At 40.5% G+C, this 14,306-nt stretch overlaps 3 protein-coding genes across 4 annotated transcripts; 2 read left to right on the top strand and 1 right to left on the bottom strand.

Annotated features, from left to right (window-relative positions):
* The first annotated feature begins 2,041 nt into the window (after positions 1 to 2,041).
* On the top strand, positions 2,042 to 6,003 carry polb (polymerase (DNA directed), beta). The gene is made up of 14 exons (XM_030104687.1): positions 2,042 to 2,265; positions 2,528 to 2,585; positions 3,120 to 3,186; positions 3,885 to 3,959; positions 4,077 to 4,135; positions 4,327 to 4,376; positions 4,494 to 4,545; positions 4,617 to 4,671; positions 4,761 to 4,833; positions 4,983 to 5,053; positions 5,138 to 5,224; positions 5,320 to 5,387; positions 5,525 to 5,664; positions 5,799 to 6,003. Exons 1-14 carry the CDS (start codon positions 2,205 to 2,207, stop codon positions 5,891 to 5,893), a joined length of 1,011 nt encoding a protein of 336 aa, XP_029960547.1. The 5' UTR covers positions 2,042 to 2,204; the 3' UTR covers positions 5,894 to 6,003.
* Positions 6,004 to 7,777: 1,774 nt separating this feature from the next.
* On the top strand, positions 7,778 to 9,626 carry dynll1 (dynein, light chain, LC8-type 1). Of its 2 annotated transcripts, none has more exons than XM_030104690.1 (3): positions 7,778 to 7,867; positions 8,667 to 8,805; positions 9,364 to 9,626. In XM_030104690.1, exons 2-3 carry the CDS (start codon positions 8,674 to 8,676, stop codon positions 9,499 to 9,501), a joined length of 270 nt encoding a protein of 89 aa, XP_029960550.1. In that variant the 5' UTR covers positions 7,778 to 7,867; positions 8,667 to 8,673; the 3' UTR covers positions 9,502 to 9,626. The 2 variants fall into 2 exon arrangements, with proteins under 2 accessions (XP_029960550.1, XP_029960549.1); XM_030104689.1 differs by having other exon boundaries at positions 7,778 to 7,870; positions 8,665 to 8,805.
* Positions 9,627 to 10,244: 618 nt separating this feature from the next.
* rpl6 (ribosomal protein L6) lies at positions 10,245 to 12,717 on the bottom strand. Its single transcript, XM_030104688.1, has 6 exons — positions 12,547 to 12,717; positions 12,346 to 12,444; positions 11,651 to 11,794; positions 10,828 to 10,876; positions 10,524 to 10,708; positions 10,245 to 10,426 (listed from the first exon to the last, which is right to left on the bottom strand). Exons 1-6 carry the CDS (start codon positions 12,694 to 12,696, stop codon positions 10,274 to 10,276), a joined length of 780 nt encoding a protein of 259 aa, XP_029960548.1. The 5' UTR covers positions 12,697 to 12,717; the 3' UTR covers positions 10,245 to 10,273.
* Between the last annotated feature and the right edge of the window lie 1,589 nt (positions 12,718 to 14,306).

The raw sequence follows: 14,306 nt of genomic DNA, 5'->3' as shown, positions 1-14,306 counted from the left end.
TCACCTGGGTCTTTTGTCAATCATTTGACGAGCTGCTTTCGTAAGGCGGTTCTACGTGCTTGCGCCAATCAGCTTCTCCCTTTTGCGCATTCAGAGTGTTTATGTAGCCGTGAGCTTCTGAGCTAGTACTTACCGATGGCGAGTCTGACATAATGAAACTGTAACTGTTTCGGGAAAAAAGCTTTATTTATGAGCGAGGCGGATCGCAGAAACTGTAAACAGAGCCGTGCAGTCGGGAGAGGAGATCGCACTCGTACACTTCCGCGTTTCCTGGGAGAAGCAGGAGAGCCGGGCGGATGGTCTGGCGCATGGCGTTGTTCAAAAAGTGAGTAACAGACTTGGGGCTTCGTCTTTTCGAGAAAATCGTGTATTGGACCTTTAAGTGAAGGTTTGTTTGTGATTGGCTACAAGAACCCTCAATCAAATGTCAGTTTCAAGATCCACTGACACAGATGGAACTTCCACCTCCATCTGATTTAGCTGGAATATTGTGGACTGAACAAAGATTATGTAGCTTAATAGGCTCGGCTAAACCTTGCTGAGTAACACTGAGGCCAAGTGTCACATTAGCAAGTCCTGGATGATGACAGTGGTTACAGGTATTGGATGTTATGGCGTGAATAACTGCTGAAGGTGTTTAGTTGAGAGGACGGTCCATATGATACACTGATTTCACACCAAATCGCTCACCAGGAAACAGGTTGTCTCTTTCCTGGGAATGTATTCCTGCTGTCGACAGTTTATACCAAATGATTTTGATTTATTGCTCCCATTAGGTCTCTGACTGCATGTTTGCAGGTTTCCTGGACTCCAGATGCACTGGAAGCGTCCGGGCCCTGCAGTCTTCTTCATTTTCTGTCTCGACCTGTCATTTCGTTGTTTTGATATTGAGCAAACTGTGATGTTATGGTTCTGATAGTTCTGGTAAAATGATAAGTTCCTTCTATTTAGCAGCTGCTTCACGATGCGCTGTTTTGACCGACGCGGCTCAGGTTGTTTGGGATTCGCGCCGGGGGAATGGACGGCGTTGAAGGACATGTTGATAACATGCAGCTTGTGTTTGAGGTTGTTTTCATTGAGCTGTCTCTTCAGACTGCTCAGCCCTCCTTTACACTCTCACCACACTTTTGGGGAATGAGGACAGTTTTTTTTCTCGCTCGCGGAGCTTCGATTAACAGACTAACCCATTCTGATGTGATATATTCTTGGTGTACATGGTGGTCTGAGGGGGGAATGGTACATCAGGCCTTATCATTCCACCAGGTTACATCATTGTGGTTTTCTGGGAAGTTCTCAGTGGTGGCAGAACAGCACTATAGAGTGTTTGGTGTGTGCAGCTCACAAGGCAGGCGAGGGAGGCCATGGGGAATGCTGCTCACCGCCACCTGGTACCCTGTGACCACCTGATGGTGGACTTTGTGGAGCTGCTGTTTCAGATCAGACAGCCATCACAGGGCCCTCCCTCCTGGCTGAAGGGCCTCTCCACTCGAACAAAGGTTGTTGAGTGATAAATGAATGCCACTGAAAAATATGCAGTTGTCTGGAGGATAAAATACACATGTTCTATCAAGTTAAGAGTAGAAATGATGGTCTTATGCCATTCATCATCTGGACCATATGATGAGTTGTGAAACTAGCCAGTCTTCTTCCTTCAGTGTTTTTTCTGTTCAAGGTTGCAATAGTGTATCATTATAGTCTAATCCCATCTCCTTTATTTTTTCTTAATTACACACTTTTTTACCAAGATTGTAGCTTTGTCCACTCCATCCATGAACCTCCTACCCTTCCTTTCTCTTCTTCTTCTGCCTAGCAGCCCTTCCTTCACCCTTGTTTTGTACTACCATACATGATCAAACTTTAACCTGTCTCTCTCCTTCCTACCAAAGTCTCCAGCAGGTTTCAGGCTATTCAAAAATGTATATTTTTTGTGAAGTGAATTGTTTTGAACAATAAAAACATTTATGCTGCTCCCAAGTTATGCCCATTTTAAATCGAGCTCGTGACTTTTTTAAAGTGGTGTCGTCATCCTGCGTCTTTACGTCATACTACGCACGCCACGCCCCTCCCTCTCGACGTGGTTCGGTCATTGTTCGACGTGAACTAGCCTCTGCTAATGTGCTAATCAGAGGCTAGCTGAGATTCAAAGAAGTTTTAACTTTCTCTGCATACATATAAGTCAGAGTTAGAAACTTAATTGGTGCACAATGAGCAAAAGGAAAGCGCCACAGGAATCTCTAAATGAGGGAATAACGGACTTTCTTGTAGGTACGTTACCAGTTGGACGCTCGAGGTTAGCTACTTTTAGCTCGCTTGACAGTCGGGTTTGTTTTTGAATAAAATAGCTAATATCACACATATTTGGCAGAATATCTTCAGATACATGGCTACTTCCTTGCAGATTAGTTCGGATGTCTTCAAAGAGTAGTAAAGCATTACGCTAGGCGTATATCGTGGTCATTTAAATGTCCTCAGCTGGATCAACTGTAATGCAACTTGAAGCACATTGCTTTCTTCCTTCTGTTTCCAGAGCTGGCTAACTATGAGAAAAATGTCAACAGGGCAATACACAAGTACAACGCGTACAGGTAAGCTGTGAAGCCTGGCCAGTGAGCTGGAGCTGAGCTGCGATCAATTTCGAAGTTATTCGCAATCAATTATGCACACATTAACAACCATGGTTCATAGGAAACCAATTGTTTGCAGAGGTTGTGGAAGGAAAACATTAAAGTTAAGAATTTAATCATCAGCTACGTTGTGATATGGAATATACCACTCCTGCATTGCAGCATTTCCCATTATGTCAGGTTTTATTCAAAACAGTTTTAGGTTTTGATTCCGCTCAATAATTGTGAATTATCCTGTTAAAAGTCAGACTTCTACTTTTGTTTTTGAATCAGCTTCTTTGTGAAGCAGTATTCTAACTGATATTAATAAAATTAACTAAAAGTAACACAAATGATTGCAGCCTTTCATAAATGACAGATGTTTTTCTTGTCTTGCCTCATGTGCTGAAAAACAAAAGTAGTTCTGACTCTATTAATGAAACTACATTTAAACATGTGGATATAATTCAAGTAGACCATTCTAAATACCCTTATTTTCTTTGGTGCTTTGTTTAGGAAAGCAGCTTCTACCATTTCTAAGTACCCCAACAAGATCAAAAGTGGAGAAGAAGCCAAAAAACTGGTATGTTCACCGCATACAATTTCAGTGCTTTCATTTATTACAAAATCATATTTTTGTCAGTGGCAGTGATGCATATTCACCATGTAATTTTCCTACATTGTTTTATTCCAAGACTCAACAGTCTAGTATTAAGTACTGTGACGAGTCCTTCACTTGTTTGTTAATGTCGTTTTGCTCTGAGCTCATAGTTTATATTAGAGCATACTGGTGCTGATATGCTTGCATGGACTGTGCTATTTGTTTTTCAACATACAGGGCTGATTTAATGCTCATGTCAACATCTATATTGATACATTGCTCCACATAGATTGAAAGGGAAACATAGCTCAAATATTTCCCGCTATAAAGATAGACACACAGTATTGTCTCACTTTATAAATTGTAGTCATATTTGCTTTGTTTTATTAATTTAATGGCTTGGATTCACTTTGTGTTTGACTGAAGGCTTTTTAACATGAGTCTCTGTTGACCTTCACTGGGGCAGATGACTCTTTGTACTGCTGTTGGCACTTGTTTCCAGTATAATGCCCTCTGCCATTAAATATCAGTGCTCGTGTTGCCGTGTTTGTGTGTTATGTGATGCCCTCTGTTGTAGCCTAAGAACATTTGTCAACAACTGCTCGGCGCATCTTACGTAACCGCTGCAGATCACACGATTCAGAATCTTCAGCCTCATGTTTCTTGTTACATTTCAACAGGATGGTGTTGGAGCTAAAATAGCAGAGAAGATTGATGAGTTTCTTCAAACTGGCAAACTACGGAAGCTGGAAAAGGTTAGCCTTGTAGTCTGACAATATATAATGTCTATTATGTGCTTAATGATCTTAACACGTGTTGCATATTCAGACAAAAAAACCAAACTGATGTGCCGTTTTTACATTGTCCCCCAGATCCGCAATGACGACACAAGCTCCTCCATCAATTTCCTCACCAGAGTTACTGGAATTGGGTACTTTATTGCTATTAACAGTCCACATTTAAAGGTTTAACAGCTTACAAAGACATCCTCCATGTAAAGCATCATTTTTGGTGAAACTGAGAACTGGGCTGAGTGACCCTCATTGGCTGATGTCTGGAGCACATTTTATTTATATTATCTGAGCTTCATGTAGCTGAATGTTTCTCTTGTGTTGACTTCAGGCCTGCTGCTGCCAGGAAGTTTTTTGATGAAGGGGTGAAGACATTAGAAGGTTTGAATGAAATCCTAGAACTTTTTTGTTTGTTTTATTGACTATTTTCTCATGAAAAATGAATTGAATATATGTTTAGTTTTTGTAAGCATAGATTCTAATAATTTCTTTTCTTAGATCTGAAAAAGATAGAGCACAAGCTCAACCACCATCAGCAGATTGGTCTGAAGTAAGTTTGAACATCTTTTAAACCATCTTGAGCTGTTTCCTATAGTGTGTCTAAACTGTTATTTATTTTAGGTACTTTGAAGAGTTTGAGAAAAGAATTCCACGAGCTGAAATGGAAAAGATGGAGGTAATTATCTGTCTGATTGCATATGTTAGATTTGAAAAGCTGTTTATGTAACTCTCACCCCTGGATAACTGTTTCTGTTTTTTTTTTAGACTCTTATTCTTGAAGAGTTGGAGAAGATTGATGCAGATTATATTGGAACAATCTGTGGAAGCTACAGAAGAGGTAAATTTTACTGTTACTCTCTAGTTTATTATCAGGTGAACTTGTGCCAAATCAAACATGCAGGTAATGTGATTCACTGCAGCACGCACTGTTGCTCTGTATTTTACGAGGACACTTCAGCCTCTCATAATATTGTTCACAATTTCCAGGTGCAGCATCGAGTGGTGATATTGATATTCTGCTGACCCACCCAAACTACACCTCTGAGACAGAGAAGCAGGTAGAAAGGTTTTCTCCATTCCTGCAGCTCACATCCTCTCCTAAATATAGAACATTGGAGCATGTTTTGGTTTCTGCTTCACAGCCCAAACTCCTCCATGCTGTGGTCGACCATCTGGAGTCCATCGGGTTTGTGACCGACACTCTGTCCAAAGGAGACACAAAGTTCATGGTGAGGCCTCTGATTAATTTGTCATGAGCGCTAACAAGGTTACAATAGTAACTACATCCAGCGTTCATGGCACATGACTGTGACCTTTTTTTCAGGGCGTCTGCCAGCTGCAGCAGAGTGAGGATGATGAGGAAGAATACCTTCACAGGCGTATTGATATTAGGTGCTTCACTTTATATTGTTCAATTTAAAAAAAAAAATGGCAATATGTTTATGGGTTTATGGTTTATTTTCTTTTTCGTTCCAATCTGCACTTTATTTCTGCTTTCTAACACCTTTTTTTCCATCTCTCTGCCAAAGGCTAATTCCCAAGGATCAGTACTACTGCGGAGTTCTGTACTTCACTGGAAGTGACATCTTCAATAAGAATATGAGGACTCACGCTCTGGAAAAAGGCTTCACTCTCAACGAATACACCATACGACCACTTGGGGTCACTGGTGAGTCTCACTCAGTGCAGCCTGGCATTTGAAGCCCCCTGACATCTGTTCCAGCTGTGTGACTTCTGTCTCCTGTTGTTAATGAATTATTCATGCTTTCAGCTTTTAATACCTGCTAATTTCCTCTGTCGCAGGCGTGGCAGGAGAGCCTCTGTTGGTGGATAGTGAGAGAGACATCTTTGAATACATCCAGTATAAATACAGAGAACCGAAGGACCGCAGCGAGTGATCCGACGACGGCATGCAGTTACATCTGTGTTTAAAGATACAGCTTGATGCAAAAAAAAAAAAATCTGAACGTGTGCGCGTGTGTATTTTGTGTGGTTTTTGATGAAGAAATGCAGCATTTCAATTGTTTTAAACGTCTTATGAAAAGCCGACATATTTTAAACTGAACACTTTCATGCTTGAAAGAAAATATTGGTTTTGTTTTGGATGTAAGTCAGTTATTGTCACCCTCTTTTCTTGCTTCAATTCGTAAGTAGGTGTATCAGTCATGCTCCAGTCAATAGTAATTTATTTTTTTACTTGATTTGTACAAAGATTTAAAAACATCAAACTGTCGAAGGAAAACCTCAGAAGTACAAGCTATTTGCTTAACAATAGTCCCCTTAAAAATTTTAATGACGTGTGGGTTTTGTGGCAGCTCCTGGCTGTGGATATTACTGTAGATCATAATAGCGTTCACTTTCTATAGTATAGATCAATGGGTGTATGTGAACATCCTGGTAGACTTGAATCTGAAGCATGTGTCAAAATGTGTGCGTGCGGCATTAGGTCAGGACATCTTAGAGGGTTCGGTGTGTTTTATAGGGCCGTTTTAAATGTGGGAAATATTACTGCATTTTAATTGAAATATTAGCATTGTGTTACTGTTGCTGTGTAGATACCAACAAATGTATCAGAAAATGATGTAACTAAAAAAAAAGCTTCATATGTGGGGTTGTTCATGTCAATTTGATGTGCATGTGTGAGTGAAATAAATGGGTAAAGTTGAACCAACTGTAGTTGTATTCATTTTACACAATAAAAAGAATCATTTACAGAACTGTCATGCACTCATTAATAGATTTATGGAACAACAGGACCATAAAAACAGTTGTGTAATGGCTCCTTTATTGCTCAAGATTTTCTATACACGTAGAATACAAGATATAAATATACCTCAAACCATTCAGAATGTTGGGCCATGCAGGGTCAGGTCGCTTCTTCATAGATCACAGGGAGTGAGAGAGACCTACACGGTAATTTAGTCGAACAAATTAGCCTGACGAGCACATCTTTCTTTCCAGAGAAATTCAAAACATTCACAGAAGATTGGAGGGAAAAACTGAGCATAACCGGAAATCAAAGTAAGTAAGCGCTAAATACTTCACCAGCTGTATTTAGCCTACGTGCAATTAATTTATGAATATTATAATTCATTCAGTCAATAAACTATTGATTTATCAGTCAGTTTTTTCATTGTCAGCAGTTGCAAGTTCATAATGTACAATATGTACTTTTATTAATATTTCTTTTTTCATTATCACCATGCATTTTGCTTTTTTAACGGAATCAACTCACCTGATAGTCGACTTATGTGGTATTTGGGGGGAAAATTGATTTAATATTTTTTCACATGAGCTCCTTTAAAATAAAAACATGGTTTTTAATTGTTAACCATGTACATATTGATATTCTTTTATTTAATTTCTAATCTGACTCTTTCCATAGTTTAGTGTTCCATATTTACTACACACTATTCTGCATGGAATTCTGCATCCCTCTAGGATTAATAAAGTAGTTTGGTTAAACTTAATGAAATCTAAATATTTTATCAGAGCATAATTAGCAGATGAATTTGAAACATTGAAAGCTTGCGGAAGAAAATCTAAATTTTCTTTAAATCTATTTTTCCATTCTCGGTATTTTGGCCGGAGTCAGCCATGAGCGGAATTGTTTACACGGGTTGCCGCGGCAACCGCTGCGTCGCAAGGCATTGTGGGCTGAAATAAAATGCTAGCAGAAACACCGGGGAGATATGCCTGGTCCTGCCAATGACAGCGCTCTTTACATTAATACCAGCCAGTAGAAACGCTCCGAGGCAGCAGACTCCAGCAGCCACACACCCACATTACTTTTGTGTCAACCACTTCGCGGGAGTTGTCACCTCCGGAGCAGTCGTCTCTTTAAAACTAGACAAGCAGCGTACGGGACACTTGTAGGTAAACCAACAACTTTGCATGCATGTGATTGTAGTTAATTTGTTTTCTTTAAAATATTATTGAGATTGTGGTATTTCGCTGACTGTAATATGGTGTTTTCTTTTCGGTTTATTTTGCTATGAATGAGTTATTATGCTTTAGCTAATCAACAGCCCATCGTGGCTGATGAATGACCAGACGGTCAGGCGTTGCTAAAGATTCTTCTTCTTCCCGTGACTCTCTGTCTTCTAATTCAGTGTCTTGTTAAAAAAACAAACGTTATATTACGTTGAAAATCTAGTGCGTTTGTTACGGAGCACTGCGCGATGGAGCGGATGCCGCATGCTTTTTCTGCTCCCTCCTTTCCACCGCGAGGTAGTTGCAGCAGATCAGCCTCGTTTTTTCAGCTCGATTCTCGGCGAAACCTCGGAAAATCTGAGAGGATAATCTCGAATGTCTTGCGTATCCATAGAAACTACGCAGAGCGCGCTTCCAGCGAGCCTGCTGCTGATGGAAGTTGTTATGCAACACTTTGTAGAAATGAACAGTTTATACCTCACGCCTCAGCTATTATGTAATAACCAAAAAATGGTCACTAACCAGGCTTCGTGTGCCTTTTGCTGGTTTGTGGCCAAAATGCAATACATTTTTTAATCATCCAAGTCACTCGATTAAAGGACTTGCTTGTGGTATGTAGTCATTTGCTGTGTGCGCGCGTGTGTGTGTGTGTGAGAGAGAGAGAGAAAGAGTGCACGCGCGTGTGTCTCGATGCGCCTCTGAGGATGATGAATTCTCCGCTGTGTTTTGGTTTCCCAGGGCAACCATGTGTGAGAGAAAGGCAGTGATCAAAAATGCTGACATGTCGGAGGACATGCAGCAGGACGCCGTGGAGTGCGCCACGCAGGCCCTGGAGAAGTACAACATTGAAAAAGACATCGCTGCATACATCAAGAAGGTAAAGAAAACACAGTGATGTTCTTCTGGCGTCTTCCTTATCGCCGAACCAAGTAGGAGATATTTAACTTCATCGCACTGGCATGCAGACCCTGCAGACAGGGTCTCATCAATTGACTGATCCTGATGGTCTCAGTTCTCTTGTGCATCATCAGTGTAACACACACACACACACACCCAGTCTGGTATTTGCAATTGTTTCTGCTCTTCCTGAGGAAACCTGTTCCTCTTGGACTGAGTGTCCTTTACAACCCACATTTTTGTATTTCCATGCCAGCATTCCCAACACACCTTTAAAAAAACCTGTACCACTGTGCAGATGCAGTCTATAATCTATATAGCTCTATACTGCAAATCATTTACCTCAAAACTGTATAATCATTTTACTAATATATGATGCTTGTGTTTTATCAGAACTGACATCTTGCTGTTTGAGTTTAACAGGAATGGTTGTGACAAAGGTCTCTCAATTTACTGGAATCTTGTCAATCAGAGATGTAACCTGCAGAGACAAATACTTCATTACTGTATATTTACTGTTTTATTCTGTCCCACACAGGAGTTTGACAAGAAATACAACCCGACCTGGCACTGCATTGTTGGGAGGAACTTCGGCAGCTACGTGACTCACGAGACCAAGCATTTCATTTATTTCTACTTGGGTCAGGTGGCCATCCTGCTGTTCAAGTCGGGCTGAGGGAACGCCGATTCTCCACACGGACCGACCACATACAGTACTGACTGACTCCACTAAAGGCACTTATCATTCCTTGGCAAGGGGCCGCTGCCTTTTTCTGTGCTGCTTTCTACTTTTGTTTTTGATTTAAAAAAAAAAAGTGGCCATGTTAAAGAGATGAAATACTTGTATTTATTTTTGTCTTGTTACACTAGACATGTCATTTTTTTAATTAAAGCGTAGCTGCTAAGCTGTCTGGGTCCAATGTGTGCTGCGATCATTTGTATTGCATGTTAAGCCAATAAAGCTGGAATCCTCACGCCTGCAATATTAAGGGTTTAAACTGATCATACTGCAGTTGCCATGTTGGCCAGATTATTGCTCGAGTGTGACAGAATTTGAGAGCAGCCATCACACATATAACCGCAACAGTATTTTGACAGCGTAGAATGCAGTAATGCACACCAAGGGACTGAAGTCAAAGGAGCTCATAAAAATTTAAAAGGTGCAAAGTGAGACTCCTTCATTCACAATTCTATCAACATTTGACTGCAGTTAATGCACTGTAGAAAAAGGCTGGATAGAGTCCTTTCTTCACACTTGTGTACATTACAATACAGGAGTATTTGAGCCACTCGTTACACAAACTAAACTGAAATAGCACATTGTAACCGTGGAAACACTTTTTTTTTTTTACTTCTCAAAATGGCTCCAAGCCATATACGCTGAGAATGTGAGAACAAACCAGTCAGAAGATGGCAGAAGACGGTGGTATTCTTTATTACAACACATTTTAGAAAACCAGCTTGTGTGGGTAGACACCATTAGACAGGCAGAAAGAGGAGCGCAGGTAGCCCTTCATCTGGGGGATTTGTTTGATGAGGGGCAGGAGCTGGGCATCGACTTTCTTCTGATCGGCTTTCCTCTGCGCTGTCAGCTGGTACTTCTGCAAAGGGAACACAAATCTACAGGTCAGCCAACGAAAGAAAGAAATTAAAAAGGACGAAGAGAATAATAGACGAATAAGACATGCTCCATGTCACCTCTTTTTCTGTATCAAAGATCTCTCCCTCCTGATGACGGGGCCTCCTCAGCTTCTTCTTCTTGAAGTAGGTGTCCTTCAGGGTTTTGGGGATCTTAACACCAGAGATGTCGATTTTGGTGTTGGTAGCAATGACAAACTTCTGGTGGGCTCTGCGCAAAGGAACCCTGTTCACGGCAAGAGGACCTGAAAGCAAAGAAAACATCTTAAAGATTCCGCCAGTTGTTTTTTTTAAATGGTACCACTATTATACACATTGATGACTAAACTAAAATCATCTCCAATTAGACAGCAGTTAGCCTTACCAGTGACAAGCAGGAGACCAGTTGCGAGCTGCTTCAGGAACACCACGCGCTAAACAAGACGAAACAAGCAGGGTCAGTGTCAGAAGCTGCTTTTTCAAGTCCAACCCTACAATATCGTACCACAACAAATGTCAATTCTATAAACAATATTTAGTAAAATCTCATGTATTTGGGTTCTGCTATTTGAAAAAAAAAGGGGGGTGGGGGGCTCGATAGAGACGATAGCACTCCTAATTTTCAGTTCTTCGTAAGAAACAATATTTAGGTCAGTGGCAGATCCAATTGTGCGTGGGCACACTTGCTTCCATAACTTGCCCATGCAGCGTTTGAGCGTAGGAGAGCAGGACAACGTCTGTGCTGCTGAGCATGTGATCGAGAAGTGATGTGTCCAAAATGTGTACGATCTCGGGCCGACTGTCAATGCAACTTAAGAATCTATGATTCAGGGTGTTCGAACAGGCAGAAAACCTGTCAAAATTTCTACGTCTTTTATAAAAAAATGAAAGAATCCGGTCACAGATCGAAACCATTTTTTGTGTGTTTCAGACTACGCCGAGCACATTGGTTAAAGCAGTCATTTGTCATTTCAAGTAATCATCTTTGTGCATCAACAGATAAATCGTTTGAGCCCACCTTTATGAACAATTTATGCTTTAAGTCGGCGCTATGTCACGAGCTATGTCACATGATCACTTTTTTCTTCTGATACATTTAAACTGCTGCAGCATTTCTTTCACACCAGTTTTATGAGGCTGCTCTGTGTGCGTCAATCATTTCTTCTATTCAAGTCATTATCGCAGCATGTGCCAGAATCCGTTCTCACCTTTCCACGGTGGCGACCAGTGAGCAGAATGAGGACCGTTCCGGGTGTGATGGACTTGCGCAGCTTCCTCCTGTGCTGGCTGAAGGGCTTGTTCCCATGGCTCTTCAGTTTGCGGGGAACATCCTCCGTGGGGTAGTAACGGGGCTACAACAGGGGAACATCAAAATATTTAAATTTTGTTCTGACACTCCAAAGAAAATATACAAAATTCTAAAACTGAAAGCACTCTCTTACATTGGTACTGTTTAACCCATTAGTGTGCAAGTGAAGGGTTAAATTCATTTGTTTATCACAGGAAATACTTGTGCTTCAGCTTTGAGAGCTGGATGCTTCACATTTGGATCGTTTCTGTTATGTACATCAGAAAATCACATTGCATATAATTATTTACAAGCACCAGCAGCTGCATATAAATGATATGCAAAACATATTCACTCTACACCAGGCTCCACAGGAGCGATTAGGTCGCAAATGACAGAAATTCAACAGCAAAGCACCATTTCAAGAGCTGTGAAGAGAAATTACCAAGCTGTACAAAGTGTGCAGTAATTTCAGCAACTAGATCAGCTGGATATTGACTTCTTCCACTTTGGTTGAGGACTAATGGCAATGCTAAATTTTACAATTCTGTAGCTTAAATCAGCATTTTATCCAAGAAATATTTTCTCAAAAAGGTGAATTCACCCGTCACTCACCATCTTGCGCAGCTTGACGACACGAGTGCCTCCATTCTTGTCTCCTCCGACAGTCTTTACAACTGTGGCCTGGGGTCTAACTTTGATTTTTTTCTCCACCTAAAACAAGGAATACCATGATCAACAGCAGTTGCAACTTAGAATCACTGTTTATTTACTTTTGTGTTTCAATTGAGTCTGGGATGAGAGTGTTGCCCTCACCTTGGTCTCAGTGGTCTTGGTCTTCCTCTTGTACATGGCCCTGCGGGCAAACATGGCAGATCGGGAGTAGCGCCCGATATTCCGGGCAAGAGCCGGGTTCCGGCTCCCGTGCTTCTTCTTGGCAGGCTTTTTTTTGTCTCCCTCTGCCATCTACAAAAAAAAAGTCGATATTAATATACCAATATATGATCATACATATTTGACTATAAGAGTAATTATCTAAATAATATTAGTGTAATAAGTTATAATAAATGACATACAGCTCATTGTCAGGGTAACTTAGCAATATCATAATGAACATGCAACATTAAGGTGAAATACCAATTTATTGGGCACAAAATGACAAAACATAATCAGTTAGGAAGGCTAAATGCCAGCCCAATTATATAATGTACCAAAAAGCTCCTCAAACTTTGCAGACTCCTGTCAATCTAAAATGCTAGGCGGCTAACAAGCAACCATTCCCAGTACAGGGAGCATGACATGTATGGCTAGCTACATGTTAGCAACACACTTTAATGGCAAACTCGCCACTTTTCTCCTGAAACGCAGAATACTCTGTATGACAGAAAACTATTTTAAACTCCCCTAGGTGTCAGAAGAGACCACGGCCATACAACAAGTTTATATTTAGCTACGTGGGGAGCAGTGGAAACAGCACGACCGCTAGCCGGCGGCCTAGCACTGTCGACACATTCAAACCTTCGTTATAACAGCACCATCAGGGACAAATCGTTTCAATAAAGACATTAAACGTATCATCTGAATGTGTCGATTCAATACATGATATGAGTTTACTGCAGTTTTCACTTAAATTCCCAGATGAATGCGGATTTTCATTCCTACAGCAGCACGAAGACAGCACTCTTACCTTTGCTATGAAAAAAAGACCGATATCCGGGCACGTGACGTATATATTGACGCTGGTGACGACACGTGCGTAATTACGTCATGATAAAATTAGCCTGACGGTCAATGTAGTCCAAATGGCATTTCTCTCATTTTAGTTAAATTTCTAATAAAATGATGAGAAATCGGGACAAAGATCGACGGTGTGTGAAGAAGAGATACCGCAGGTCTTTCCTTCCTGCTGCCATCTTTTTTACTGCTCCAATTTACTAAAGATCTGCCAATTGCTGCTTAGTTTGTAAATATCTGTGTGACTGTCCATTATGCTGCTGTGACAGTGCAATTTCTGACTTGTGGGATAATAATAAAGGTTTATCTAATTACTACAGTGAGTAAAGTATCAATACACAAACTTAATGCAAATGAAATATGCAACCCTGACACAAATATGTAAAAAGCCTCTAATTAATTTATTGAAGAAGAGAAAATATCACTTATTACAACTAGATCAACATTTATATTTATTTCAGTCTAAATTATTCATCTTTGTCACATATGTGCTGAGCTGAGCCTGTCCCAGAGATTTAAACCATTGATTTTGCCTGCATAGTTCCATTCATAAATCATCTGTACCACTGAGTACTGTACTCTGGATAGATCACCTGTTGACTTCATGATACACATTTGCTCCAACATGCAATGTGAGTTACAAGGTCTCATGTAGACAGATGTGTGCCTTTAGTAATTAGGGCCAATCATTATAATTAAACACAGCTGGACTCAAATATGATCATAAGAAATGAACAACACCTGCGTTAAATAAACAAGTGTCACAACAATGTGTCTGAATGCTTATGGCTTGTGACATTTCAGTTTTTGTCCTATAAAAAAAATCTGCAAAAATGTCTACA

This window comes from Salarias fasciatus, chromosome 12 (assembly GCF_902148845.1).
Source record: "Salarias fasciatus chromosome 12, fSalaFa1.1, whole genome shotgun sequence".
NCBI lineage: Eukaryota > Metazoa > Chordata > Actinopteri > Blenniiformes > Blenniidae > Salarias > Salarias fasciatus.
Note: the sequence above shows the minus strand (reverse complement) of the source record. Positions and strands in the feature narration are given on the sequence as shown.

Coding starts and splice junctions, on each gene's coding strand:
- polb (XM_030104687.1), top strand. CDS start 2,205: ATGAGCAAAAGGAAAGCGCCACAGGAATCTCTAAATGAGGGAATAACG. Junction 4,377..4,493: donor AGGGGTGAAGACATTAGAAG/GTTTGAATGAAA, acceptor TTCTTTTCTTAG/ATCTGAAAAAGATAGAGCAC. Junction 4,546..4,616: donor CATCAGCAGATTGGTCTGAA/GTAAGTTTGAAC, acceptor TATTTATTTTAG/GTACTTTGAAGAGTTTGAGA.
- dynll1 (XM_030104690.1), top strand. CDS start 8,674: ATGTGTGAGAGAAAGGCAGTGATCAAAAATGCTGACATGTCGGAGGAC. Junction 8,806..9,363: donor TCGCTGCATACATCAAGAAG/GTAAAGAAAACA, acceptor TGTCCCACACAG/GAGTTTGACAAGAAATACAA.
- rpl6 (XM_030104688.1), bottom strand. CDS start 12,696: ATGGCAGAGGGAGACAAAAAAAAGCCTGCCAAGAAGAAGCACGGGAGC. Junction 11,795..12,345: donor TCGTCAAGCTGCGCAAGATG/GTGAGTGACGGG, acceptor CCCCTGTTGTAG/CCCCGTTACTACCCCACGGA. Junction 10,709..10,827: donor TGGTCTCCTGCTTGTCACTG/GTAAGGCTAACT, acceptor CTTTGCTTTCAG/GTCCTCTTGCCGTGAACAGG.